Source organism: Sturnus vulgaris, chromosome 6 (assembly GCF_052056855.1).
Source record: "Sturnus vulgaris isolate bStuVul1 chromosome 6, bStuVul1.hap1, whole genome shotgun sequence".
Lineage (NCBI taxonomy): Eukaryota > Metazoa > Chordata > Aves > Passeriformes > Sturnidae > Sturnus > Sturnus vulgaris.
The window spans coordinates 32401391-32427911 of NC_142248.1; the positions used below are offsets into that span (position 1 = coordinate 32401391).

Here is a 26521-nt window from a genome sequence, read left to right on the forward strand (position 1 = left end):
AAATAGCGAAAATCATACCACAAAGTGCTGTGGAAAATCAAGATTTTACATCTGCAATTATCAACTTCTTCTTTATGGTGAATTCACCCTCTACACACATACAAACCCCACTCACCCCCTACATTCTATTTCACTGATGTACAGGAGAACGCTATTAAAAATCAATGCTGAAAAGCCATGAAGCCACACTGAGTTCACAATTCAAAGAGCAGTTAACATCACAGAATAACAAAGATCTCCCTACTGAACAGCAGGGGAAATATTTCACAAAAAAGAGAGTTATGACCAAAAATAGATAAAAGGAAAAAGTCCCTTCCAACAGCTGCCACAATTTCACCTATACAGAGAACAGGAAACAGCCGATATCCCTGTGTGATAGCTGCTAGGCAAAATTTACTTATCAATGGTAATCCAGGCTATGCATTCACACACATATGCATACTTGCACATGCAAACACTCTCAAGAACTTTCAGTCTTGCCAGCTCTTAACAGTGCTTCTTTAAGTATCTCAAAGGACTGATTAACCCTGCTTAATACAATCTGTGTAATCTACAGTGAATCTTGCAGGTAACTCATAACTGTTAACATTAGTTACCTCAGCACAGCTTTACCCTTCTTGCTCCCCCACCAGTCTCATACCACAATTTAAGTATTCTTTCACTTCAGCCCTAGCAGATGGCTTCCACCGAGTTAAGCAGTAATTGTGAGCTTTTGATATAGAAAACTCAGTTAAGTAATGATTCTGTTTTAAGACTTTTCCCCAAATTTTATACTTCTCTTTATCAGTACTGATCAGTAGTCACAGCACACACTCAATGCACACAACACCCTGGAAATACCCATGATAAGAAAAAAAAATGTGAAGGATACTGCTGCATCCTAGAAAATCCTCTTTATGCTATCTGTGAGAGAAACAGACATAAGCTGTGTCACTATGTTAGTAATAACATTTGGGATAAATTAACTTCTAACACTACTATGCCAGTTTTTAGGCTTCTGACCACTGATTTTTTTATGTCAACAAAATACAGTTTCCTTCTAAGACGTGATGTTATTGTTTTCCTAAGAGAGGATGTCAATCATATGTTCAGACAAAAGCCTCATTTATAGCTGAAAGAAAAAGCAACTTTCAAGACCTTGTATTTACTGAGGAAAACCTTAAAAATGGTCACAAAAGACTCGAAGTCAACAAGGGCCCCAAACACAAGGAGCTGCCTTGGCTATAGGTAGAAAAAGAAGAACTATGCATACTACCAGCCCCCTTCTTAATTATTAGTGCCATTTTTTCAAATCATGCTAAATTTTCAGTGTCCTTGAAGGGCACACAAAGGTGGCAGACATGTATGACTCTCAGCAATTTCCAAGCTGCCTCATGCATGGCTTGTATCCCTTACCTTCATCAGCAGAGCTCAAGTTTATTATTTAAGCAATATAATGGAGGGAAACCTAATATGAAGTATCAAGTAACTTTGAGCTCCCTATCAACCAGATCACAAAACAACAGCAGCACAACATTATGAGCTGGAAGCAGAGGAGGGGAGGGTAAAGCCCCAGAAAAATTGCTCCAGGCAAGAGAAATTCAAGCCTCAGGCTGCAAAGAACAGCAACATCTCCCATCCAGCACATCTGGGCTGCACTGCTCTGTAGAAATAAAGATTATTAGTATTTCAGAAGATATGGGTTACACAAAAGCTTAAACTGCTGTTGCATCTGCTGAGCACCAGATTTAAGCCTAGCAGCACTCAAAGCATGCCGAACCTCCCTGGTAGTCTGGAAGAAGCCTGATTCCTAGAAGCAGCTTTCAATGAAATTTTAAGGGACACTACAATCAGGAAAGTGTAGCATAAGTGATATTTTATCTAGAGTGTTTACACCCTTCACTTCAGTAAAGTACAAAACCTTGGCAAGGAGCTCCACTATAAAATATGAAAAGGAGCCATGTGAGCTCCACAGCAAACTCTGGAACGACAATGCTGTTAAATGCTGGAGTAAGGATTATCTTATTCTGGTTTAGCAGCAGCTTTTCACGTAACTTATTAAAATGGCTCTGGATCATTGTTTAAACATACTTTGGTGGAGGCATCAAATTACTCTGACAAACCTGTTTGTCTCAGAGTACCATGAATTAGTTCAGTGATGAATGGCCGATCAGAAACTGGAGCCCTATGGGAACTGGCGCAGTCACTCACCAAAAGAATGTTACAATAAAACAAAGTAAGCTCTTCAAACCTATAGCAATAGTCTGCATTTTGAATCTGGGCATCCGAACTACTTCACAGTGCTCAGAAAACATGCAGCTCCCACAAATTATAAAGGGAGAAACAGATGCTTACTACCTGGAAGAAGCAATCAGAGAAATCCAGCAGTTCTAATACAGTACCTTAACACAAGTCTAGGTACTCTGGCAACTCAGTTGTAGTACCCAAATCCACTGTTCCTCTAAATCTCAGCATAACACAAAGTTTGTATTTCCACAACATTAAGATACTTAGTAAATATAGGGTGCTAAAAATCAGGCATTTTAGTTTGAATCTCCAAACGAAGCAATTTCTTTTGATAGTAGAAAAACGCTGAAGATGTGCTAAGTTGAACATTAACACACAGTAGTAAAGACCAGAATTTTCCCCAAACTAAATTTGTATTCACTGATGTTACTTTCTAAGCAGCAACACAAAAACAAGCACAAGTAAAAATAAAAAGCGTATTTGCTGCATTTCAGACTAGTAGATACATGATTCCTTGTGAATTTTGACTGGAAGTCATTCTCACGAGGTAGAGGCAACTGGCCCTTTGAAATCGGCTGAGCACAATGCAGGCAGGAACTAAGCAAACTTCTTCAAACAGCTCTGCCAACACCATTCAGCTCCAAGCTGCAAAACTCCTGCTGTTTCAAACTCAGGGCCTCCTGTGAGCAGACTGCTGATTACACCAGGTTGTATGGCAGGTTTTTGATATGTGTTCAGGCCAGAAGAATAAGAATGAAACCTGCCTACTAGTCATGTTAAATACAAGATTTCACACCAGACTGAATGAAAAGGACACTTTGCCATCTATTCATTCCCTTGCCCTCCACTAAAGGGAAAATTCACTGTAGGACACTGTACACATGCCCTGTTCAGAGTGCACAACTCCTGCAAGCATTGCCGGACACGCTGCTATCACAAAAGATAAGTGGGAGACAGCACCATGCCAACATCTTATCTCCAAACAGAGGAGATATGCACAGTCAATAAAGCCAGAGGGCTGAAATGCAGGGCTGCAGCACATTTAATGGGGTTCTTTATCCCTAGTTAGGCACGTACATTACAGAACATTTGGAGGACACAAGGAAAATAAATTACAACAATTCCACAGGCATCTTTCATACTGATTTTTATGATACCAATCCAGAGGAATCAAACTTTTACAAGTTTCTGTGAAATTTTGCCAGGAGACACCCTTGGGTCACCCCAGGCAAGGAAAGAGCAAAGGCTACCATAGCAAGCAGCAGTGAGGTCACTGCACACACCCCCCTCAGCACGTGCCTACTGCCATGGGAAAACAGCAGGGGATGTGGAGGACACAGGACCTGCTCTCCCCTGTTCCCATAATACTTGTTTTTTATTTATGAATTTGAGCAAAGAGGCCTTTTCTGCCTAATCAAGTGCAACCCCCATGTTGTCTTGTAGCATCACAGCTGTGAACCTCCTAATTGCATCTTTAGTATGCAAAAAGGTAAGAAATGGTCAGGAAAAGATGACAGGAGAGGCTTTGCTGGTTGGTCATAAACATAGACACAAGGGTTTTTCCTCAGGGAATGGCCAGTACAGAAATCAGATGTTCAGAATATATTTCTGGCCATATGGTTCAAAGTGATGAATAATGTGCTTCGGAAAAGAAATATGACAAAAATAATACAGCACTGCAGTAAAGCACCAAATTAAACAAATAACAGGTGGTGACTAAAAGTGCATTTTTAATGAGCACCTCCTTATGCACACAATGCAAAGTGCTTTCCACTGCTTTGTAACACACCACTCCTCATTACGGATTAAAAATATCTCAGTTATACAGAGCTGGATGCGTAAGTTGTTGCTCCTTAGACCTCTCATAGAATTTATTTTTGTGAGATTTGGCAACCAAGCAACACGAACTTGAAATTCTGAACTCTTAATACTCACAAATTCTTTAATTAACACTAACTTTTTTCACTAGGCAATTTTTTTATTAAATGTTGATATATGTTTTAATAAACTTTGATGTGTTTCCAGTGCATCTGCCTCATCAAGTGCTCTGCTCTTCACATGTATATAATTGAGGAAGACAGCAGTTCAGTGGTTAATGCACAAGACAGAATCCAGACAGACAGACATGAAACACAGATCCACAGCAGTTCTTCAAAGTGAATTATTGCATTCCCAAGCTCTTCCCAAACCAATCTGCATAAAATCCAGTGGCCAAGAATGAGACACTAGTCCATACCAGGAAGTACTACTAATACCATGGGGTATTAAAACATCTAAGAACCAGGGTTACTTACCCAACTGAGAGCAAGCTAGAGCAATCATTACAGAGACCAGTTATCCAAGAAAGCAAGACTAGTTTAAATGGCCTATTTCTGCAATGGAGGAAGTCTCAGGAAGAATGCCAGGCAGTTAATACAGTCAGGAAATGAGTTTGTGGTATAAGAGCTTCAGTGTGATGAAGTATGTTCAGCCAAATCTGTAGCCTGCTTTGTCTTACCAGAAGAGCAATGTTATCTCGAGGATTGTGGCAGCAGTTCAAGTGGTTACTCAAGCCTGAATCTCCTCACATGAAGGAAGGTCAGTGTCACAGAACACGAAAATAAATGTGTTCCTCCTCTCAAGTGCAGCTGTCTTGTTAATCTCAAAGATGACATATTCTTCGTGTATCAGTCACCACTTTAAAGCCCTGATTCATACAGAGAGACTTAGAAGCACATGGCAGGTTACTATTTCAGCAGGTTGCTTATTTCTGCAATGCATAATACTCCTTGTAATTCTTAATTGCTTTACTCCTCAAGGGCATACAGCCTATGTCTTGGGAACTGAACAGACTTGCTCTGAATATCAAAGAAAAATTAATGACTTGTCATTAAAAAGGTGAGAGGTAGTAGTTAAACTTTACCCTCTTCTAGCTGGTTCCTTGGAAGGACAATAATTTTTTTTTAATTATTATTTTTCCTTTTTAATAGTTGTTTTGATGATATGCTAAAAAAACAAACAAAAAAGGCTTGTCCCTACTCTGCAAACAGAAATTATTTTAGGCTCCTGCATATTTAATATTGTATTATATTACTCAGTATGGTTGTTCTGTTAAGCACAAACTTCGATGGCTTCCCAAGTGCCAGGAAACCAGTACACTTCATTCATAATTTCTCTGATACAAGAGCAGTGCATGTCAAATATGTGGAACTCAAAAGGGCCAGTATTGTACAGAGAGAATGACGATTAAACAAACCAGAAGTGCTTAAACTGACAATGCAAAAACTTCCCTCTCCCCCCAGTAACTGCAGTGAGCTGAACTCGGTTAACATTAAGGGCCAAATTCTGCCTTTTTACAAATACACAGCTTCCCTAAGGCCTTATTTGCATCACAGCTTACAAAAATTGAAAAACTCTTTAAAATCCTTTCCTAATTTAAGATTAGAAGGAGCCCAGAATACCCTTCTAGGAGACTTCTTGGAACACTAAGCAAAAAGCTCTGCACTTCCATCATGACACTTGAATGCTTCTTCACATAACACAGGGAATAACTAAATGACATGCCTTATGCCAGCCAGCTAGATACCAACGGGACAGATCATTCTGAGCTAAATAAACTCTGAGGCTCGAGTTTATGTGGGGAGGACATGCGTTGTGGAAGCAGCTGCCCGTGGCTGCAATTCTCAACCATTGTACTTGGGGAGGAAGATCTGTTCAGTGGGAAATTCCTTTTGCATTGCAAGATTGCACAGTTTCTTGAGGCAGATGGGTTTCAGCACTCCAAGGGAACACACACAAACTCAGCTCCCTGTACCTCACCAGGGTCTCTGCTTCCAGGCACAGTCCCTACTGCCTGAGGTCTTGTGCCCTAGCCCACATGAGCCCAGCTGGAAAGGCTTTGTGCCCACCACAGTCACAACACACCCAACAGACAGAAAATCAGTCCTTGGAACCTGGCGCTCATCTGACAGAAGGCTTGTGCTGCAAGGTCTAGGAATTTGCAAAGTTGTACATTTCAGTTTGTACAGATTCATGCTTTAAGGAAGTCAAAGTCACCATCAACACCACCAGAGCTACCTGGCAATAAAGCAAAGATTTCAAAGTTCAAATGAAAATGAGATTCTATCTCAGATTTTCCCCTTCTCCCAGGTAAATCTATCAACATCTAGAGAACAGATATTCTGGGTTTTTTTCGTCTGACCACTGCTCCACTTAACTCATTTCACGTTCTTAACTTATCTCACCTGAGTTACATAGATGTACTTTAATACCATTTCTGGTTTTGTGAAACTCTTTTCTTACAAGTGGCCTGAAATCTTTCATTTGGAGCAAATAAACTTTCATCTGATGGCTAAGAAGGTAGGAAAGGGGAACAAGGACTTAAAAAAAAACCCCAACAAAACTCTTATCCTAGTTGAAAGTGGAGTAGGACAACAATGAAAACAAAATTATTACCGTGCACAAAAACAGTTAAAAAATGCATCTTATAATTCTACAACAACAAAAATTACATAAGAATACAAACAGATATTAATACAAACATTAACCACCTCAAACATATCTGAACTGACCAGTATGAAATACTAAGAAGTACATTTTTGCAGTTTAAACCTCTTTCTTTACACTCAAGAACCCTTCACTGTAACTCTTTGACTAACCTGACAGTACCAGAAATCTCCATTCCTGGAGAGAAAGGAGTTCCAGGTATGTATCTCCAGACTTGTCCTCCTGACAATTTGTTGGTACTGGATTAGGCAGGACCCATTCCTTATCACCTCAGCCAAGGAAAGATAATGGTTGTACACAGCCCAACAAAAGAACACTGTGGCAGTCAAATACTCCCCATCCTCACAGGGGCCAAAGAGGATAAACAGGGAAGCAACTGCAAGGTCACAGCATATGCCAGCAGAGTGCATTTATGCTTGCTTAAGAAAAGAAGAAAAAACCCAACACTCCAAAAACTACACACACAAATGCAATTAAACCAACAGTCCAGAAAGCTAGTCTTTGTTATAAATATATGAGGGGGAGCTAACGTGTGTGTGACTTTATTTTTAATATGCCTTTGTTTTGGGGATGAAAAACAAGGACTGAGTATTTCCCAACCTCTGCTTAGGCAGATGTATCTTTCAGCACCTCTTTACCAGTTACACAAACCACTCAACCTTCAACACTATATATTAAAAACAAAACAAACAAACACCCCACACAGAACAAAAACCCCATACATAGAACAGAAAACCCCCACAACTATAATGACTTAAATCTAGTGTTGACCTGATAAACTCCTTTGGCACACTCGACAGACAGCTGCTTTAAAATCCCAGATTCACTGATTCAAAATTATCACACATAGAAAAGCTTATTTAAAACAAATGTGATGAAGGCCAATCTGCTTCTCACTTCCTTTGCATATTAAATATAGTTAGTGGAAGCAGCTGAAGTATTTTACTTGAGTTACCGCGGGAGTTTTAAGCTGGGAATTATACTCTACCTATTACAGAAAAAACAGCCTATTGGGAACTTGTTCATGTTTTAAGCACCATTCAGAGGCATTTAACCAACTAAAAATAAATCACTCTTCACCATTAACTTTCTTAACTTACAAAATGCTTAGGGGAATTAAGATTAATGCAGCCTGAAGGGAGAGACTTGCATGAGTATCAGTAAGATCAAAGTGGGTTGTGGGTTTGGGGTTTTTTTGTTGTTGAAGTTGGGGGTTTTTTAATGTATTTGGTATTTAAGATTGTTCCTTTACAGGCTCAAAAGTTACTGGTAATAACTCTGTATCTAAGTTATATTTCTACTTGTTTAAAAGCCTACTGAAAAGAAGCTTGTCCTTTACAAATGAGTGACAGTACAAGCCTGATAGCAAAGTCTGTGTGCTAGAAGAGCACAGCAGTTGACTGGGTTATAAAATAAGTGCTTTTTACTCTCTCATGCCAACTCAGCTCTCTCATCTGAGCGTGTCTCTCTTACAGTAGGTCTGGCAGAGCGCTCGAAGCCTCCAAAATTAGGTGTCCTGCTAAGCTCAAGAGTGGCAAAGCAAGCCAGTGTATCTTCTGCAGATATCAAGTGGCTGCCATGAACACTGCAAAACCTCTAAGCACTGATAAGAGTGTGAGACATACCCTGACGCTGGTAAAAGCTGCAATATGCTAGCAATATGTCATGGAGAACCAAAACAAACCACGATCTGGCAGATAGATCTGGTCTCACAATATCCAAGGGTATCAAAGCAAAACTGTTTGAAGACCCTGCTATGCAAGATGCTCAGCACCTCTAGTCCATCAAGTCTGTGTCACTTAAAATCAGGTCCTATGCCATATAAAGAAAGGACAAGTTAAGTTAACTGAAATACTTTAGGAAACAAAAGGCCAAACTACAGCTGTATCTAAGGGAAGACAAGTCTTCAAGCAACAACAAATTATTTGAAATCTGAATCCCTCAATTGCACAGAATTTGGACCTAGAAATTTATAAAAAGAGAATGGGCTAAGTGAAAAAAGGGGGAAGTAAATCACCTCTCCAATCAAGATTCTGGCTCAGGCTACAAAGGAAATGCCGACTGGAAGAAATGTGAGACAGCTCAACCAAGTTTGAGAATTAGAACACTCTAGTTTAGTTTATTCTGCATGACTGGAAGCTGGGAGCTAGATTAAGTGCCAGAGCACTGAAGTGTAAGCAAGGCTTCTAATAATGGCAGCTTTTGTGGTCCTCTACTACAGAATCATTCCTTCTGCATGTAGAACTGTAAAGATACATCCACATGCTGTTCAGATAAGCATTTGCCACAAACTCTGAAAACAAAGAGAAAGTTTGCAATACTGACACACAGCTTTTGCATATTCAGGAAAACACAGAACACACAGAGTGGGGCATTTCTGATTTGGCTGTTGCGGGTTTTCTTTCACTTTTTAAAAATATCAACATTGAAAAAGTGACCTTGAGACACTTATTATATTTAAAGGGGCAACTCCTTGTAGTTGAATTGTTGTTTTGCTTTGAAGTAACTATACAGTCCTGAGAGACTCCAAGTAACTCAAACAGGTTACTAGTCAAATTAGAAGGGGTTTTCCTGTAGGGGTTTTTGGGTTTGGACTGCAGTTTTTGTTGGATTTTTTTGTAGTCGTTGTTGGTTTTTGGTTGGTTGGTTTCGCTTGGAGTTTATAATTTTTGACTTTTTTTTATGCACAGTTGGTTTTAGGGTTTAAGTGACATGTATTTTACTTTTAGAGTAACTGCTTCTTGGGAGAAGCTGTTTCTTCAGAAACTTCATCCTGAGAAATGAGCATTTTAACAGACATGGTAGTTCTGCTTATAGCACCAAAAAATTCTAAAAGAAATTCATCTCCTTCCAGTTTCTACCAGTAAGTGCTCATGCCTCCCTTGGGAGCCCAGTCATTTAGCTTTATTGTAACACAGCTGCTGCAAAATGAACCAGGCATTAAACTCAGCACCAACCTCCTCTCCTATAATACACAATGCACACCTAACAGGTCTTTCTGTGATACTAATTTCATGCTCCACTCCCTTGCAAATACTTTTCCAGTGGATATATTACAGATTGGAGCACCATTAAAAAAAGAAAAAAAAAAAAAAGAAAAAAAAAAAGGCACCCAAGAACTCCAAGGCTCCACAGGGAACTTGCCTTCTTTTGCTTCTTAAACATACAGCAAACAACTTGGAGGTTTTTGAAGTCAGTTCTTCAATGTAAGGTAAAGGCAAGTTTTTTAAAGAGAGAGCATCGCCTACTGTAGTTTAAAAATATTAAGAACCCACTAAATAAATATCTTCCTGTCTGTGAAAATGATTAAATGGAATTCATACAATACCTTTCCTTTGTGCCAAGACAAGTCTTTCCTACCAGGTCCCAAAGGAGCAGATGTCTACCAATGTTATTTTGATCACCTAACACACACAAAATTATGTCATCCGAAGTTTAAAAAACAAATTAAATAAACACCTAGAGACTTTTAATAATGTTAATTACCAAAGAGAAGACACAGTGGCAGCTCCACAGGGGCCATTTCTGTCTGCTGAGCAGATTTTTATTTAGGCACTTTTACTGGCCATATGAGGACCTGGCAGAATTTAAACACTTAATTCTCCTTCAACTCCGTCTCTTAATCAAAATGGAAAACAGAGAGGCACAAGCTCACATAGTTATATTCAAACAGACCATCTAAACAGCTATTTCAAAAAGTCATTCTGCTTACTCGAAGTACAATGTGCATACACCTGAATTTGCTGCTTTATTTGCTCCTTAGAGTTTGCTCATTTTATAAATCCTTCTCTTCAAAAACCAACATGTGTGCAAATGGAGATGCATGCATGCATGAGGAAGTGACAGCATTTCAATTTCTGTGCATTCATGAGCAGGTTACTTCCTTAATTTCCACTGGTGTAAAGTCCATAGAACAAGTAAAGTAGGAAATATACCCTTTCCTATGAGTTATCTTCAGTGAAGAAATTTGCACACTAAAACCCCTCCTGTCCCCAGGTTTGTGACTTTCTCATCAGGGTAAAATCCCATCATTCTTATTTAACCAGGGTGTCTCCACAACCTTCACACCCCTTTCTTGGCCCAACAGCACTCACATTTGCCAGAAGTACTGGAGGTCAACATAAACTCAAGCAGACCTTTACAATACAAGCCACAAAAGTTTTCAGAAGTAAATAAAACTCTGCATTAGATCCAAGATCTCCCACACAACTCTGAAACTCAATACTCCTTCAAGAGGATAGTGAAGCACTGCTTTAAAAGACATCTCAATTACCTGTTTCAAAGGAAAATGCACTGTGGGAGAACTGCTGTCAGGTCTAATAAGCCATTAAAAAGAGCAGTGTACAAAAAGGTAAAAGTTCATTACCGAGCTTTGTATCAAAAGCTGAACTAGGATGCTGTTGAGTGGCAAGCCAAGGCCAGCTGAGTTACAGGCACAAAGACACATTTGCTTGCCCCACAACACAGGGCCATAGACCACTGCCTGGAACAAGCCTGGACACCAAATCTTAAGGTGGAGTCAGAGCTGTGTGAAATCAAGACTGTAGACTGAACTCTGCATGTCACAATCCAGAATGTGACAATAACCTCAGTGAAAGTGACACTGGATTAAGTAACACTTTTACAGGCAGAACATACCAATAAAATAAGAATGTAAATCACTTTCCTTTACTACCTGCCATTAAAAAGCAGAAGTTACTTGCTTTGGGAACTGGTAGGCACTTAGGGGACTGTTTGGCAATCATACTTTATACATTTGTGGAATTCATCTTGTTACAGAAACACAGGCAATAAAGCCATCTTGAGCTTTCATTTTTTATTATGTTTTAGCAAAAAGTTAACCTCAAAGTTATTTTCAGCTGTAAGTGGCATGCAGGCTGTTTTCTAACCTACCCAAAATTGGTACACTCCACAAAACTTAATTCACCCTTTTGCAAAATTTCAGCTGACAAGAATAGAACATTTGCCCAAAACCGAGGCAGCAGGACTGAATGTGGCTGTCTGAACAGTTGAGTTACATCTCAAACCTAATATCCAAAAATACATACACATAGTAGAGGACTGAAATACTCTGTGGCTTTAGCATTGGTAATAACAGCAACAGTCAAGGAGATTAACATCAGGCCTTGGCTTTTGTTAAGAAAAGTCACACAATCTCACATTACTCTTTTTAAAACCATATAAAGGTCGCTAAGGACACTGGATGCGTTCTGAAGCTCAGACATCCCAAGAATTGCTCTCAATTAACATGTCAGAGGTTAAGTAAATGATGCTATGTGGGAACAAAACAGCTATTCCATACTGTAAAATTTTATAGGTCACCCCCATCTGCCACTGTATTTTAGGACACTGCTCCTCTCTTTCCTTCGCTCAGTTTCTTCATTTATCTGCACAATATATTCATTCCCCTCTAGCCTATTAAGCAAAATAAAGACAAGACTGCAGACATGTCAGACTACTCTAACCTTTCCCATATTCTAGCTCTAGGAAAAAAGTGTTTAAAAATCAACCCATTTTCTTACATCTGTTTGAGGTCACTATTTCATTCTGCATTAAAATGCACATAGAGCCACAAGGGAAAAAAAAACCAAAACATCAGTCCTCCCTTAAACTTCAAGATAGAATTCAATCTATCAGCCAAAATGCATCCAAGAATCACAGCCAGTAATCTCAATCAAGTGTCCAACAGCATGCTACTAAGCCACTTGGAATGGTACCTCTCACCAGCCTGGGAACCCGCAGAAACTTATTTCTGAAACAAATGTTTATTTAGTTTTTCTGGAATTGATCAAGACAATTTTCACTAACAAAGCATCAGTCTGGCTGCTAGTGATGAGTCACCTGTCTCTTTCCCATTGAAATACCTGGTAACAGGACCTATACAAAATTATCATGATTTTTGTGATTCTTGTGTTTGTTCCACTGCAGCAGAGTGGCACCCATTTTCAGCTGAAGAACTAAACCAAAGACTAACATCACTGGTTCAGAATGGCTGCACCAAGGTCAGTCATACCTTTGCCCTGCACTACAGTAAACAAATGTCTTCACAATTCACTGTGGACAATATCAGTCTTACATGCAACCTTCATGTCTCATGATCGTGCTCCTGCAGAAGAGAAAGCCTAACTCAAAATATTTTTGTCACTGCAGAACCAAGAAAGCTTCATTAAGCTAAGTACTGCATAAATACATATAGACAGTCTCTGCCTGTAGCAAGTTTAAACTAACTAGAAGTCAAATGAAAAACCTAAGTGGAAGCAAATACACAGCCAATAAGGCTCTACTTCAGGTTGTGCCAGTGGCACAATCTTGAATCCTGAAAGGCCCACTGCCTTACTGAAACACAGACCATCCCTACAACAGTACCTGACAAATAAATTACACGTCATAGGAGTTGGTTTATTTATTGCAGCCTTGTGAGAAACAGAGGCTTCGCGGCTGCTCACAGTTGTTGCTTTGTGCAGCTGTAACTTTGGGCCACAAGAACATGCACACTGCCTCTGGCAGGTGCAACAGTACAATTGCCAATTTTGGAAAATTTTGGAGACTCTATGAATACAGACCACTCAACTGTACAGAAACAGGAGAGAACTGCACTTAGGAGCACATGCGATCAGCAAAGTATTTGAATTAAAGAGTTTCTGTTGAAGCTTTGGATACCTCATTCATGAGAAAGCTGCTGACAGTTAATAATTATGGAATTTAAAGTTCAAGATGAAGAAAGGTTGTCCCTAAGTCAAAACTGTTCCTAGGGAACAGGAGTCAAAGGAAAGCAGTCACTCAGGTACAGTATAGCTTAACCCATCAAATGTTTAACCTAATTTCAGTATGCCATTGGGGGTACAACCTTTCTCCCTAAGAACAGAAAAATACTTTTTTGACTTTAGGGTGTGTGCATTTATGTGCATTTCTAGCATTTTGCTGTTTACTTTGCTAAGGACTAGATTACCATCCCACTAGAAATAGCCTGCCTAGTAGGGAAAGATTCCAGCTCACACAAGAGGACACTGCTACTTCCAGAGCTTTATTTATAGCTTGAGTACAGTTGCCAGTCCCTAAGCTGTGCCCAAATCTGGAGCTCCAAGTTGGAATTCCTCTTTGCAGTTCAGCTAAGAGCTCTAAACCTGACTCAGTGCTTCAACTACAGAAGTGGGAGTTGTTTACTCATCTGGAAGCTGCTGGTATTGCAAGACCTTCACTGATCCACAGGGAAAAACAGCATTTGTCTCAGCCTAAAAACAAACTTGTCTCTATTCCAGAGGTTAGAAACAGCCTCAGAAACTCAAGGGCAGCTAACATCACCTGATTAAAAGCTCTGTTGCTTGTACTTGTTTTACACAAATATGAAGCAGTGAGGTAGAAGGAGGACAAAAGTCTGAAGAAATATGCCTTAAAAGTAAGACATCCTTGCCCTCCATGATCTCTGGGCCCAGCTAAGTGATTCAGATGGGGACAGTAGGATTTGTGGTAATATAGTCTCTAAAAATTCAGTCAATTGCTTCCCTTTTACCCACCCTCCTCACTTTAATGAGAACACTACGGGTTTTATGAGTTTCTTACTGAAGTTGCACATGCCAGTCACAACTCTTTTCAGAATTGTATCTCGCTACAACTTCTTTTTTTAATTAAGAGATTTCCAACCTTTTAGAAACCAAGGTAATCTGCAAGGTATTTAGCAACCACAACTGCAGGAAATAGAGGCAACAAAAACACAGTCAAGACCACACTGCAGCATTTCTTCCAATGTCACTTCTCGTCTACATACTCCAGATGTGACCATAATACCCACCCAGGCATAGCCAAGGGGTGATCACATTCTTTTCTTCTATCAGCTTCAAGTTTTTCACGTCAATGCAAGGAATTTTTGCTTGAGAGTGCAATACTGTTGGAGTGATTTCTGGCATTTTCGAAGGTTAGGAAACGAGCTGTTTTCAAAACAGACCCTTTCATAAAACTCCTTTTTTTATTAACTAATACCAAAGTGATTTTTAGCTCCTTAGAAAAAACACTAAACCCAAAGATTGACACATGAGCAGAGGCAGCACAATAAAGTCAGTTCAAGCTTCCCCTGCCAGCCTGCCTTAGGCTTCTTCCAAAGCTCTACAGGTATGAGCATATTATCCAAACATTGCAGATAGCAGGTGCTGCTCTTACATGGAATCTTCAAGTAGCAGCACCTACAGGAATTAAATATTCTCTACAACACAGCAAAGGGAGAGGCTAACACCTTTCAGATCTTCTAGCATTCTTCCATCTTCTTTCAGTTTAAAGACAGACAAGCACTGGAATTCAGTCAGATCAAGAAGAATCACATAATGAGCAAAGAAAACCTTCTGCTGTGTTCAGCCTTTTCCAAGATATGGCACCAATTCCAAAAGTTTTATGATCAGCCATTTCTCCAGTGAACCAGTAGCGTAACCATTATTAAATGCAATTAATGATATTATCTTGAATGCTCATAAAATCCCACAGCAAAATGAGTCATATGCTCGGTTTCAAAAGAGGGGCCCCTCTCAAGCCAATAAAACCTGCAAAGGTACAACTGTTGAGAGCATGGGCAATGCAAAGATGTTGCATGGTACCACTGGTAACACGTATTACATAGCCAATAAATAAATAAAAACCACCAAAGTCAGCAGCAACCAGTGTTGTCCCCTGTTTTAAGAGTCTCAACACTGTTTTTCTTAGTAGCCACCAGCAATGAAATCTCATGTAGTCGAAAGTTGCAAGATGGCAACTCTTCAGAAAACTGAATGAACAAATTCAGTAAGCCAATTTCTAAAATAAAGAGGTTATTCAAACAGAAAAAAGGCCTCTTCATTGCACTTACCCCTCCCATGTTATGTCTGGTGAAGCACATATAGGGGGCTAATCTTTAAAGTTTAAATCAAACCCGAATTCCACCAGTAACCTGGCTTGCTCATACTTATCTCCAGCAGAAACCCTCTGCTTATGAGATAAGGAAAGTGCCAACACTGTAATACTTGGAATTGTGCTTCTGGGTCAGACCTGTCCTTGTTTTCTGAAGTAGCATTATCTGTATTAATGAGAATTTTGCTTTAATGAAGAGATCAGATATACAAGAAATCTGATATTAGACACAGACAGACTAGACAATTACATGATCTGAAATGTCAGCTACCTTCTGAATACCAGCATTAATTTTAGTAGGCACTTACGTCACCTTCCTCAGATACTGTCTACAGTACCATGAATTTATGTCACACTCTTGATTGCTCCTGCCCAGTACAGAGAAGGGCAAGTATCCTTTCATACCTACCAGTGTCCTTCAAAATAGAATGAGGAAAAATACAAACTGGTCTACCAAATTCAGCAATTATGTTGTAAATTTGACTTAGGCCCATTAAGTAAAGAAGAATGTAAAATGTCAAGGCCAATATCGTGTTTTTAGCTTTGTTTCTCTTGAGCAAGCAGAAAATTTGTGTTCCTATTGTTTGCCAGGAACTTTTCCCTCACAATCTGCAAGCATGTTTTCAGTCATTAAGACACTATCCTCACTTTAACTTAGGCAAATGTATTTCTACTACTTCATTAAACAATGTGCATAACTTCAGCCTATTTTAAAAAATCTCTAACATTCAGGAGAGATGTAGCCTAACAATATTTCATTATTAAGAATATTTAACATATCAAAGCATCTATTTGGTTGCATGTTAAAAAAAACTCCAGTAAAACCTACTTAAATCATATACTAAACGACAAGAAAACCTCCAAACATCCAAGAGAGACATGAGTACAGATGCAACATTATACTCAGCATCAATCTCATACAGAGCTCAATTACAGCACAGACTGCCTCAACTACCCCCAGACTATGGAGAGTTGAAGGCTGCACACACCACATGAAAGGGAATCTCAGATTAGTATCAAGACCTTGAATTTGCCCTGAAGATATGACTGCCAAGGAAAAATAAGTTTCTTATATAATGTTACTACCACCAAAAAAAGTTATTTTATTTTAAACTTTGACTTTGTTGTAAATACATTTTCAGGACCAAATGCAAAGACTGATGAGCTCTCAAGACTGCTCTGTTTACATACAATATATATAGTCCTCAGGCAGCAAGTTTCACAGTATTTAATTTCTGGACTACAATAACATCACTGTTACAGTTGCTACTGCAAGCCTCAGGTACTGTTTCCCACTAAAAATTCTGTGTCTTAACCTATTTTAGTTGTTGCTAGCTTTATTGGATTAGTTCAACAGCTAGGTCAACAAGCAACATAACACATGACTCTGAATCACTTTTTTCCTGACTCTGATCTTGCTCCAAGTACTTCTAAAAGAGGTTAGAGTATCAGCTTCAAGAAAGAAGGAAAAAAAAAACCAAAAAACAACAAACCAAACAAACAAACAAACAAAAAAAAAAGCTCGTGAATGAAAGTTTCAACATATGAAGGACCAGACTCACAGACAGTGTATCTTGTGGGGGCAAGGAGAAAGAACATTAGGACTAGTCTCTCTTGTAGACTTCATGTACATTTACTAACTATTTACATGTACAAACTATTTACTGAGTTACAGAAACAAACAGCAACAACAAGACAAAACAAAAAAACCAACCCACTAAACCTGAAACTTCAGCCTCTAGTTATGACCAAATGGAATTTCCCCTTAAAAATCACAAGCCTCAGCATCTCAGATCTTAACATGACACACAGATCAGTTATCTTCAGAAACACATGATACCCTCCCCACACCATCTCAAACCCGAGTTACTTTGTTCTCCTAGCTGGCTGCTGGAACTTGCACAGGTGAGTGTCACAGCCCATCTGACTTTGTCATTTTTCACAAGTACCTTTCTTTCAGACTTCCCTAAGCAAGTCCAGGAGCAGAGCTGTGACAACCACATGGAAGAACAGTAGGCAAGCTTTGGAAGAGAATTGCACAAAAAGCCACTACTCTACTTCGCTTCCGTATTTTGAAGACAAAACCACTACACAGTCTCTTCTCTATACACAGAAAAGATGAAGTGTCCAGGGTAAACACACTGACATTAATTCCTACAATTTAGCTGGCTTGTTCATTATACTGAGACACACAGAAGCATTTTAACAATCCTAAGTGGTTTCAGCCTGGTTTATATACTGCACAGCATTCAAATCTGGCAAAAGATGCGTAGAAGGAAACAGGAGAACAGTTACCTCCTCATGAGGAAGTCTAAGTACACACAACAGTGTGCATACAGAAATTCTGTTTAGAGTAACTGAGCTCATGCTATGGCTTTCCAGTAGCAGCCAACACACTCATAACTGCAAAAGGCTCAGCTGTCACCACCCTGGTTTTAGAGCAGCACTGGTACAGTAGAGGAACACTGACAGTTCCAGAATGACACCCAACAAGTGCAGTGTGAGACTCTGCAGTCATTCCTGCACTTCACTCTCCTAGAGGAGCTCTAAACAAACAACTGCTTGAACACCAAGTACAGAGTTTAAGAAGTCTACCTTCAAGCTAAGCAGAGATTTATTTTGCCCATCAATTTAAGGTTTATATTCTAGTGTAAAAACATTTATTCACCAAGATTTTATTTTCTAGCAGACCCTTTAAGAAAAGGTTTCCCGTTTAAAAAAAAAAAAAAAAATCTTATACCTAGAAACACTACTTCCATTTCAGCAAACCCCTTCACATACACAACCCTAACACAAAGCAGCCTTTTTAGTACATGCATGTCCAAATGATATGACAGTCTTTGAGGACAACAACTTAAAAAAAAAAATAAAAGGAAGGCAAGGAAGCAGCCTCTGGCCATGAGGAATAAATGAAGATAACCATATTGTCATTTTCAGAAGGAAAAGCATGGCTGAAAGTACTTTTACACAAACACAATTTCCTCTCCAATTCCTGTAGCAAGCTTTTTTGAGCCCCCAGCCCCTGCACTAGCTAAAACAGTATAGCAATCATCACAGATTAATGAACAGAGAGCAGAAATCTCACCTGATAATACGTCTTAATGTTTCTGATCAAGATGGTCAGGTTTTGAACCCGAAGATAGGTATCATTATTGACGTGCTTGTTGACACGTTGGTTGGTTGGTCGAGGATCTCTATTAAAAAGGAATAAAATAAAATATTACTAATTAAACTGGTGTTAAGACCTCAAAAACACATTTAAGTTTATGAATACACTGACAATTATACAGGGTACATATGCACTAATTCATGATAGAATAAGTTTATTACCTCTGCACCTATGTCTAAGTTGGAAATATTTCCTGCATGTCACAAAGTACCCTACTGCAACCCACACAGTACTTCAGGTCAGCTTCCCCTCTTACCCATACTTCCCTGAAAAAAGAGCATATCTAGTTCGTGCAAGCTAGATCAAAGCAGTCTCTGATAAAATGGAATTTTCCTTATTCAAATAAAGGCAAGCCTAGGAAATACTATCCTGCCATCCTTGGCTTTGGAGTTTTATGACAAGAAGAGGGTATTAATACTTGATCAGTGATCACTGTAAAAACCAGACACATTAAACAGAAGGGAAAAAAATGAATACTGCCCTTATTATGCCCTTATCATCTAACTAGATCTCCCATATACATGCTACATTTTTTGTTTGATTTTAAAAACTAATCAAATTTGTACCTGAAGCAATTTTATTTCTAAAATAAAAAATAAGACACAAAAAAGGTTGCAAATAATTTCATACAAATGTACACCTTTGTATCATCTCCATATACTCTAAGATGTTGAAAAAATGAACCCGAAAATCTTTATCTGCCAATAGCACAGATCAAAGTTCTGTGTTTGCCCTCTAATAATGACTCTTATCAGCAGACTCCTTCCTACACAATCCAAACACCTGCCTCCCACAGATCTGCTCTGGCTGTTAATTAATCCATTCACAGCTCTTCCAGGGCCAATTATTGAACTCGGGCGTTGACAAGGAAATAAAAGAGGAACTGATCCAATATTTATTTTTAAAATATACTTGCCAGTGTTTATATAAGTATGTCAAAGAGCTTTTACTTTTTTTTTCTAATGTGCAACCATGCCAGAGAACCTCTTGAGTGAAAGCAGTGTATGGGAATAAGTATGAAAAAATACATAGATAGTCCAGAGATGAAAGAAAACTGCCTTGACAGCAGATAACATCAGACACGGTATTTATGTACGTGGATTTAAGCAGATGACCAATACTGGCATAAACTAGCAAGGCACTACACTGCCTTTCCAGCAGCAAAGGATTTTTGTATATAGATTTATACCACAATCAATTATGAAAGAAAGAACAAGAAGAGGCAACTGCAACAAGCTTTTAAAGTAAAATCTGTAGTATGTATTCCATGTTACTGCTGCTCAGATACAGGAGTGCAGAAGCCATACTTGTCACAGTTTGACAGGACGGGTCCTCAGCGAGGGAGGAGAATAAATGACACCTGGGCTAGAGCTCAGACAGCACCCTGCCTTCATTACTGTCTGAGCAGATACTGAACCTTAAAGGAAGCTGGACACAGCTTTTTTAGGCAAGGCCCTGACAACAAAGTGGGAAGCTAAAAGGGAAGAAACATTCAGTAAAGAGAAGCTGGCCAAACAGAAGGGTCAGCCTACAGTTTTCATTTCCATGTGAAAGCTTCTGCAGGCAGCAGGCTGCCACGCCACTGGCCGGCAGTGCTCCCAGGTCTGGGGACAGGAATTGACATCTTTGACTGGCTAGCAGTCACTACTCCACAATCCTTCCCAGAACTGCACAAAATGGGGCAAAAATCCACAAAACACACTGACCAGCCACAGGAAAGCAGAGGCTATTTCTTCAACAGCTGCAGGACTTGGATGAAGTTTTCAAAGACACAAGACACAGAACAACTGCTTTCTAGACACAATCTGCTCATTTTTGCACAGCGGAGATTGTGTTACAAGAACATAAGCATAAGCACAAGCAGAACCACGTCCTCAGGAGCAATTCCAGAGCTTTTATCCTATCATCTTCATTAAGGGTAATTGATTGCTCCAAGAGCCCTTAATGCCACTGACCTCAGGGTCCTTAACCTCCAGCCAAGCTGCAGCAGAGCATAGCTCTGGCACTCCTGCCACTTCTCCATCACAAAGAGGTTAAAAGCTTTTCTGAAAATAGAATGTAGCTCAAAAACATGTTTTCTGAACATGTTGTGTAACCAGCTTCACACAGCACCTTAGCTTACTTCAGAGGGGACCCTCTGCACAAGTTGTGGAAGTGCAGCACAGCCTACACTTCAAACTGCCCCAGCACTCATTGCCTTCACAGGAAAATGGAACAATTCCTTCTCAACAAGCAAGATCCCGTTTCTTCTTTCTATGCTTAAAGACAACCCTACCCTAAAGAACCCACACTTTGTACATTATAGAACCTGTCTGTACAGTGAAACTTGTTCATCAAGAATTTTATAGAAAAACTAAGGACCACATTGAAAATTAAAGAGATTATTTTTTTTTGCAACACTAACCAAGTAACCCAAATAATTTCACGTCTGGATGTATCTGAAAAAAATCCTTGAACACCACCTCAGATGCCTGTTCTTTAATGTTTGGGGTTTCCTTTACACACAAATATAATGAAAACTACATTTCTTTTTTTTGAAAGCCACCTACTTCTCAAGATCAAAAAATTTGTCTAAATAAGACTGAGAGGGCATGGCTGAGGTGTGACTTAGGGAAGTACTCTGCACACCAGTAAAAATCCACCCAAGCCAAATAAACAGAAAGAAAGTCTCAAACCTCACTATATACCCAAACACTGTAAAGAAGTCTTATGGTTTGTACATGCTCATGAGTCTTGTAGGAACAGAGAGGAAAGGAAGAGTCAAGAGACAGATCAAGTGACAAGCTCAGCAGGTGGGGCAGCAACACAACTGCATGACGATGCAATCCCTTAAGTAACCGATCCATAAAAGTAACCACAAAAATAAACTCATTTAAATTTTAAAATTCAAAATGACAATCTCAGTCTTACAATTTCTGACAAGCCACTTTGATGAGCAAGGGGAAGCCCTCAAGTCAGGCCCAAGGGTTATGAGATGCCAGAAGGAACTGACTGGCCCAGCATTCTGCAGCACTTCACTCTGCAGACAGGGCACTAACCAAATATGCACTGCACTGGGGCTAGTCTAACTCTTCTACCATCCAACTTCTTCCTCTATCAAGTGAGACCATGCCACTAAGGCTGGCAAATTCCTAAATTGCCTAGAAAATGGTGGAAAAATGCACGTCTACATAGGATTCTAAAACTTTAAACTAAGCAGATGCACATCTTCTGCTATTTGTGCCATTTGCTACAAACCACGAGGAGGGGAGTGGGCACTCAAAACGTGGCTGTTCCTGTCATGTGGTCTAAATTAAAGACAACAGATAATGGTACCACATACGATGACAGCAATTGAAATGGAAAAACCTATTATTGTGCATTGTTATAACAGGATTTTAACACAAATAGCATTATCAACAATATTCCTAACACATTCATGTTTGCTAAACGTTCTGGCAGAAAAGCAGCCTATTTTCAATTAGAAGAATTGGAGCAAGCCAACACGAAAACACTTCTGTGCCTGCATAAACCTCCACATAATTTCTTATAGGAAGTTTTATTTGGGAAGTTAAATGGGGCAAATATTTGCTTATGCTTGTAGGTATTATGCCACAGCTGCAACTGTAACACTGAAGGCAGTCATTGCAGTGCCACCACGTGCTAATTTCACACCAGGAAGTGACACACAGCCATCTGAAAAAAGTTCTTAAGAGTATGTCTGCCGAGAATCTCATTAACCTGGTACACATAAATCCATCAACAACACAAGCCTGAAACACAGCACTTCCACTTTGAAGATTCACAAACATTTTTGCAGAGCACTGAGCCAGTACTGCAAGTCTGCAAGAATCAACGTTGTCCCTTATGCATGATCAGGTTGGGATATACACTTGAGCAGGACAGAGGCAAAGGAAACCATTCGTTTACAACAGAATTATTTGAAAAATCATTTGTCCTGTTTTAAAATATAAGTGGGGAAACCAAACACTGCTGTCTGACTCTTGCTAAATTTAACTCATTTAACAGCTCGGTGCTCCTACTGAGAACCAAACAACACCCAGCTTTAAGAACAGCCTTGCTTGTTTTAGAGATCACCAGTAAGCAAACGGATCACCAGCAAAGCCCAACAGCTGGTGTCCTACCAACTACAGTCTGCCTAAGCCTGGGCCAGGTTCCCCTCCTCTGCCCTTGTGCTACATTTGGCAAGCCTGAGCAAACCACATTTTATTCAGGGCTGGCATTTCTAGCATTGCATTTCTAAAGAGGAAGAAGTTAAGGCACAGACCTATTTTCACCTCCTGTCTCAGACCCAACAGGGATCTGGCAGGCTGGAAAAGTAGTAGATAGCTGTCACATATCTCTGGTGACACAGCTGCCTTGCTGAGATGAACCCACCACCTAAAAAATCTTGACACAACACAAAGCAGTTGGGATCTCTTCCACCCAAAGCTGCCAGACAGCATTTTGGGAAAACACAAAGAAACACAGAAATTAGGGGCTGACTGAACTCCTACAGCCCACCCATGACTCAAACAGCTAAAGCATGACTTTCATTCAGCAATCTCCACTCAACAGGTATATCTGGATTTCTTCACAGATCCATCTGTCTTTTTACGATGAATTAAACTTAAAATCTGCTTCACTGCAGGGCAGAAATCTTGTAATTTTTCATAATGAATTTCTCAAGAATCTGGCTTTCAAAATCTTCACTGAAAGAAACATCTTGATTTGCAGCAAAGTACTGCATCACACCAGGTGTTTAGATGCAAGCTCACACGTCCCTATTATTTCTGTTCCAGTAATTCAGCAAGCAGGATAAAAAAAAGTTCAAAGTGAAAAACACATAAGTGATGAAGCACAGGTGTCCACATCAGGAGCCCAGCTCTTTCACCCTTCCACCCTCTACTCTCTACCTGTGTCTGCACACCTGCATCTGTGCTTTCAAGCAATCAACACTATCATGGCATGGCAAACCCAACTCCAGATTTATCAAAGCCTATCATTAATAAGCTTTCAGCAGGAAGAAATCTCCAGCCAAGCATGGAAAGCCATCTTCAGGAACTAGGATTTAAAAAAACTAATGAGCAAGAGTTTTTAAAAACACATTCTTTTTTTATTCTGAAAGCACTGTGGGGCAGAAAAATGCCTCGCAAGACTCGCCAGACTTACATGTATGTAGTAACTGCATTGCAATTTCTAAAGTTAAAATCAGGGAAAAGTAAAGGTGATTCAGCACCTCCCCTGAGCACCTTGCTAGATCAGGATACACAAATAAAATTGCAATCCTTCCTACATTAAACGATCTTGGGCTCTCAGTACAAAGCTTTTGGTTTCAAGTTCTTTAGTCACCATTAGAAACACTGTAAAGCTGCCCTAAGAAGGGGGGAGGAAAGGCCTAATTTTACATAATGGGACAGTTTCCACTCCACTCTGCTCGTGCCTCCAACACTTCACTTTCTGACACACCACTGGCAGAGATGTTTGCTGGGAAAAAAAAAAAAACACAAGCAAAGAAAAACCAAAGCCCCACCAACTTATTTACCTGACTGCTTAAAGCTAGTAAACATACCAGGGCACCTCTTGCAATCACAAGAGATCAGACAAAATGCCAACTAGTGTCACTGCACTCAGCAGCCTGTATGCTTATCTTCCTTATTTCTACGAGATCCGGTAATTCTCTCCTTGCCCTCACTGTTCAGTTGCTCCCTGGACTTTAACAACTCTTACCTCCTTAGACATAGTTCAATGGTCAATTACAAATATTTAAGTTTGCACACACGACCTAATAAAACTCTCCTAATAATGCCACAGTCATTCAAAAGCCACATAACTTCATAAAGTCATGATTAAGTATGACTCGATTAATTTTTCTTGTTTTGAAATAAGAAGACTATTGCACGTATAATTATATAAATGCTTTAGATAACAGCACTGTTTAATTAAATCTGCAGCCAACTCAGCTGCTGCTCCTTGATAGTTAAGTTGGTCATCTCTGTGCCAAACACAATGGTCATAAGTCAAAATTTAATTTCCCACATCTCAGAAAGCTACAAGCCTGGATCTAAACGTTCACACTCAAGACTCTGATTTACAGAAAATATTACTTTTAAAGTGTAACTATTCCTTTAGAATTGCTGGAAGTTGTGTCTTCTCTTTACAAGAGGCTTCGATCCCTGCAAACATTTCACACCATTAGTTTGTTATCTCCATGTGCTGGCTGATCCGGGTTCTGCTCTGAATCATAGATTTTCACCAGCTTCACTATTTAAGCACCAGTTCACAACTTTTACTCCTGGTAACATCAAATCAAAAGAAAATTTTATTACCTTCTCACATGGAGCAGCCAGGTACCAGAAGATAAGAAAACTTGACATTTTGAGTGGGTGAGGCATTGATTGTCAGACTCAATGCTATTTCTCAACTTTTTAAAGAACTCTAATATGAATTCTTCATTTAAATGCTTGGACTTGCACTGCAAATCACTGGACGAGCTTCAACTGACTTCAGTCACTTAAGAGAGTGCACTGCCAAAACTGAGTGACTTCCAAACTCTCCTACCCTGAAAGCCAAACACTTGTGCCTACAAACCCTCTTATATGTATTTAAAATAAAATACAGAGAAAAGAGAAAACAGTCAGGCTCTGCATGCAGCACAGTAGATCAGCAACAGGAAAGGATGTGGTTAAAAACGATTCACTTCGATGTTAGGGTATTTTCAACACTCCAACTTTTAACCAGTTTCTGAGTTCTCTCAACATATGACTTTACAGTTCCGCCGGAAAGAGGTAGCAATAAAAGGTTCTTCCAAATTATGTATTTAGTATCGAAATTTACAAGAGCAGACAAAGTTCAGATGAAACCCTCCCAGTAAAGCTTTATATGATACAGTACTTTCATTTCCTGCTTTGTACTGCCACACACCTTCCACTGCAGCATTAAGTAAGATAATCAGGAGAAAGAAAAAAAATAAAAACAACAACAACAAAAAAAAAAAAATAAAAACAAAAAAAAAGGAAAAACAGATACCACGCAAAAAAGTAAGAAAAAGTAGTTAAAGAATTATGGAACCCAATTATGTCGGAGCTTTTTTTCTCCCCCACTGTTTTTTGTTAATTTCGAAGAGCAACCAAGATGAAAATCTCTCTGGCCCCAGGCCGTCCTCCCCGCCTAAGGGAAGCTCGGGGCCAGGGCTGCCCCCCTCCGAGCCCACTCACATTTGCAGCATGATTTTGTTCAGGACCACGCCATCCACCAGGTCCATGTAGACGCCGAGGTTGTCCTGGTCCCCGCTCCCCAGGTCCCCGAAGGTTTTCACCTGCCGGAGGAAGGACAGCAGGGTAGGGGGATGGCGGGCGGACCCAGCCACCCCCGGCAGGACAGGGCTGCCCCGCCGGCTGCGCCCTCGCTCCCCGCCGCCGCGCTCTGCTCACCCAGGTCACCAAGGGGCTCTGCAGGAAGAGCTCCAGGAGCTCGGAGACGGTCACGTCCATGTCGCCGGGGCTCGGGCGGCGGCGGGCGGCTGCGGGAGCGGAGCCGGCTCACTCGGAAGACAAAGGCGCGGAGCCCATGGCCCGCCGCCCCGCTGCCCGCCGGGCGCTGCCTACAGGGCAAACAATGCGCGGCTCATCGCTCCCCCGCCCCGCGGGCACGCGCGGGGCCGCTCGCCGCGGTCCCTCCTCCCGACGGCAACAGGCCGGTCTACTCCCGCCGAGCTCGCTCCGCGGCTGCAGCAGGGGTTCCCGAGGCAAGAGCGAGCCACGCCGGGAGAGAGGGAGGTGGGCTCAGCCG

General features: G+C 40.2%; 1 protein-coding gene across 3 annotated transcripts in view; it reads right to left on the reverse strand.

Annotated features, from left to right (window-relative positions):
* The window catches only part of CCDC88C (coiled-coil and HOOK domain protein 88C), a 94770-nt gene extending 68525 nt beyond the window's left edge, over window positions 1–26245 (reverse strand). For all 3 annotated transcript variants that reach the window (XM_014869887.2, XM_088167470.1, XM_088167469.1), the window contains exons 1-3: window positions 26164–26245; window positions 25948–26048; window positions 18668–18776 (exon numbers count right to left, since the gene is read on the reverse strand). In XM_014869887.2, coding sequence (XP_014725373.2) covers window positions 18668–18776; window positions 25948–26048; window positions 26164–26223 — 270 coding nt within the window. In that variant the 5' untranslated portion in view covers window positions 26224–26245. The remainder of the gene's footprint in view (window positions 1–18667; window positions 18777–25947; window positions 26049–26163) is intronic.
* Window positions 26246–26521: the final 276 nt, after the last annotated feature.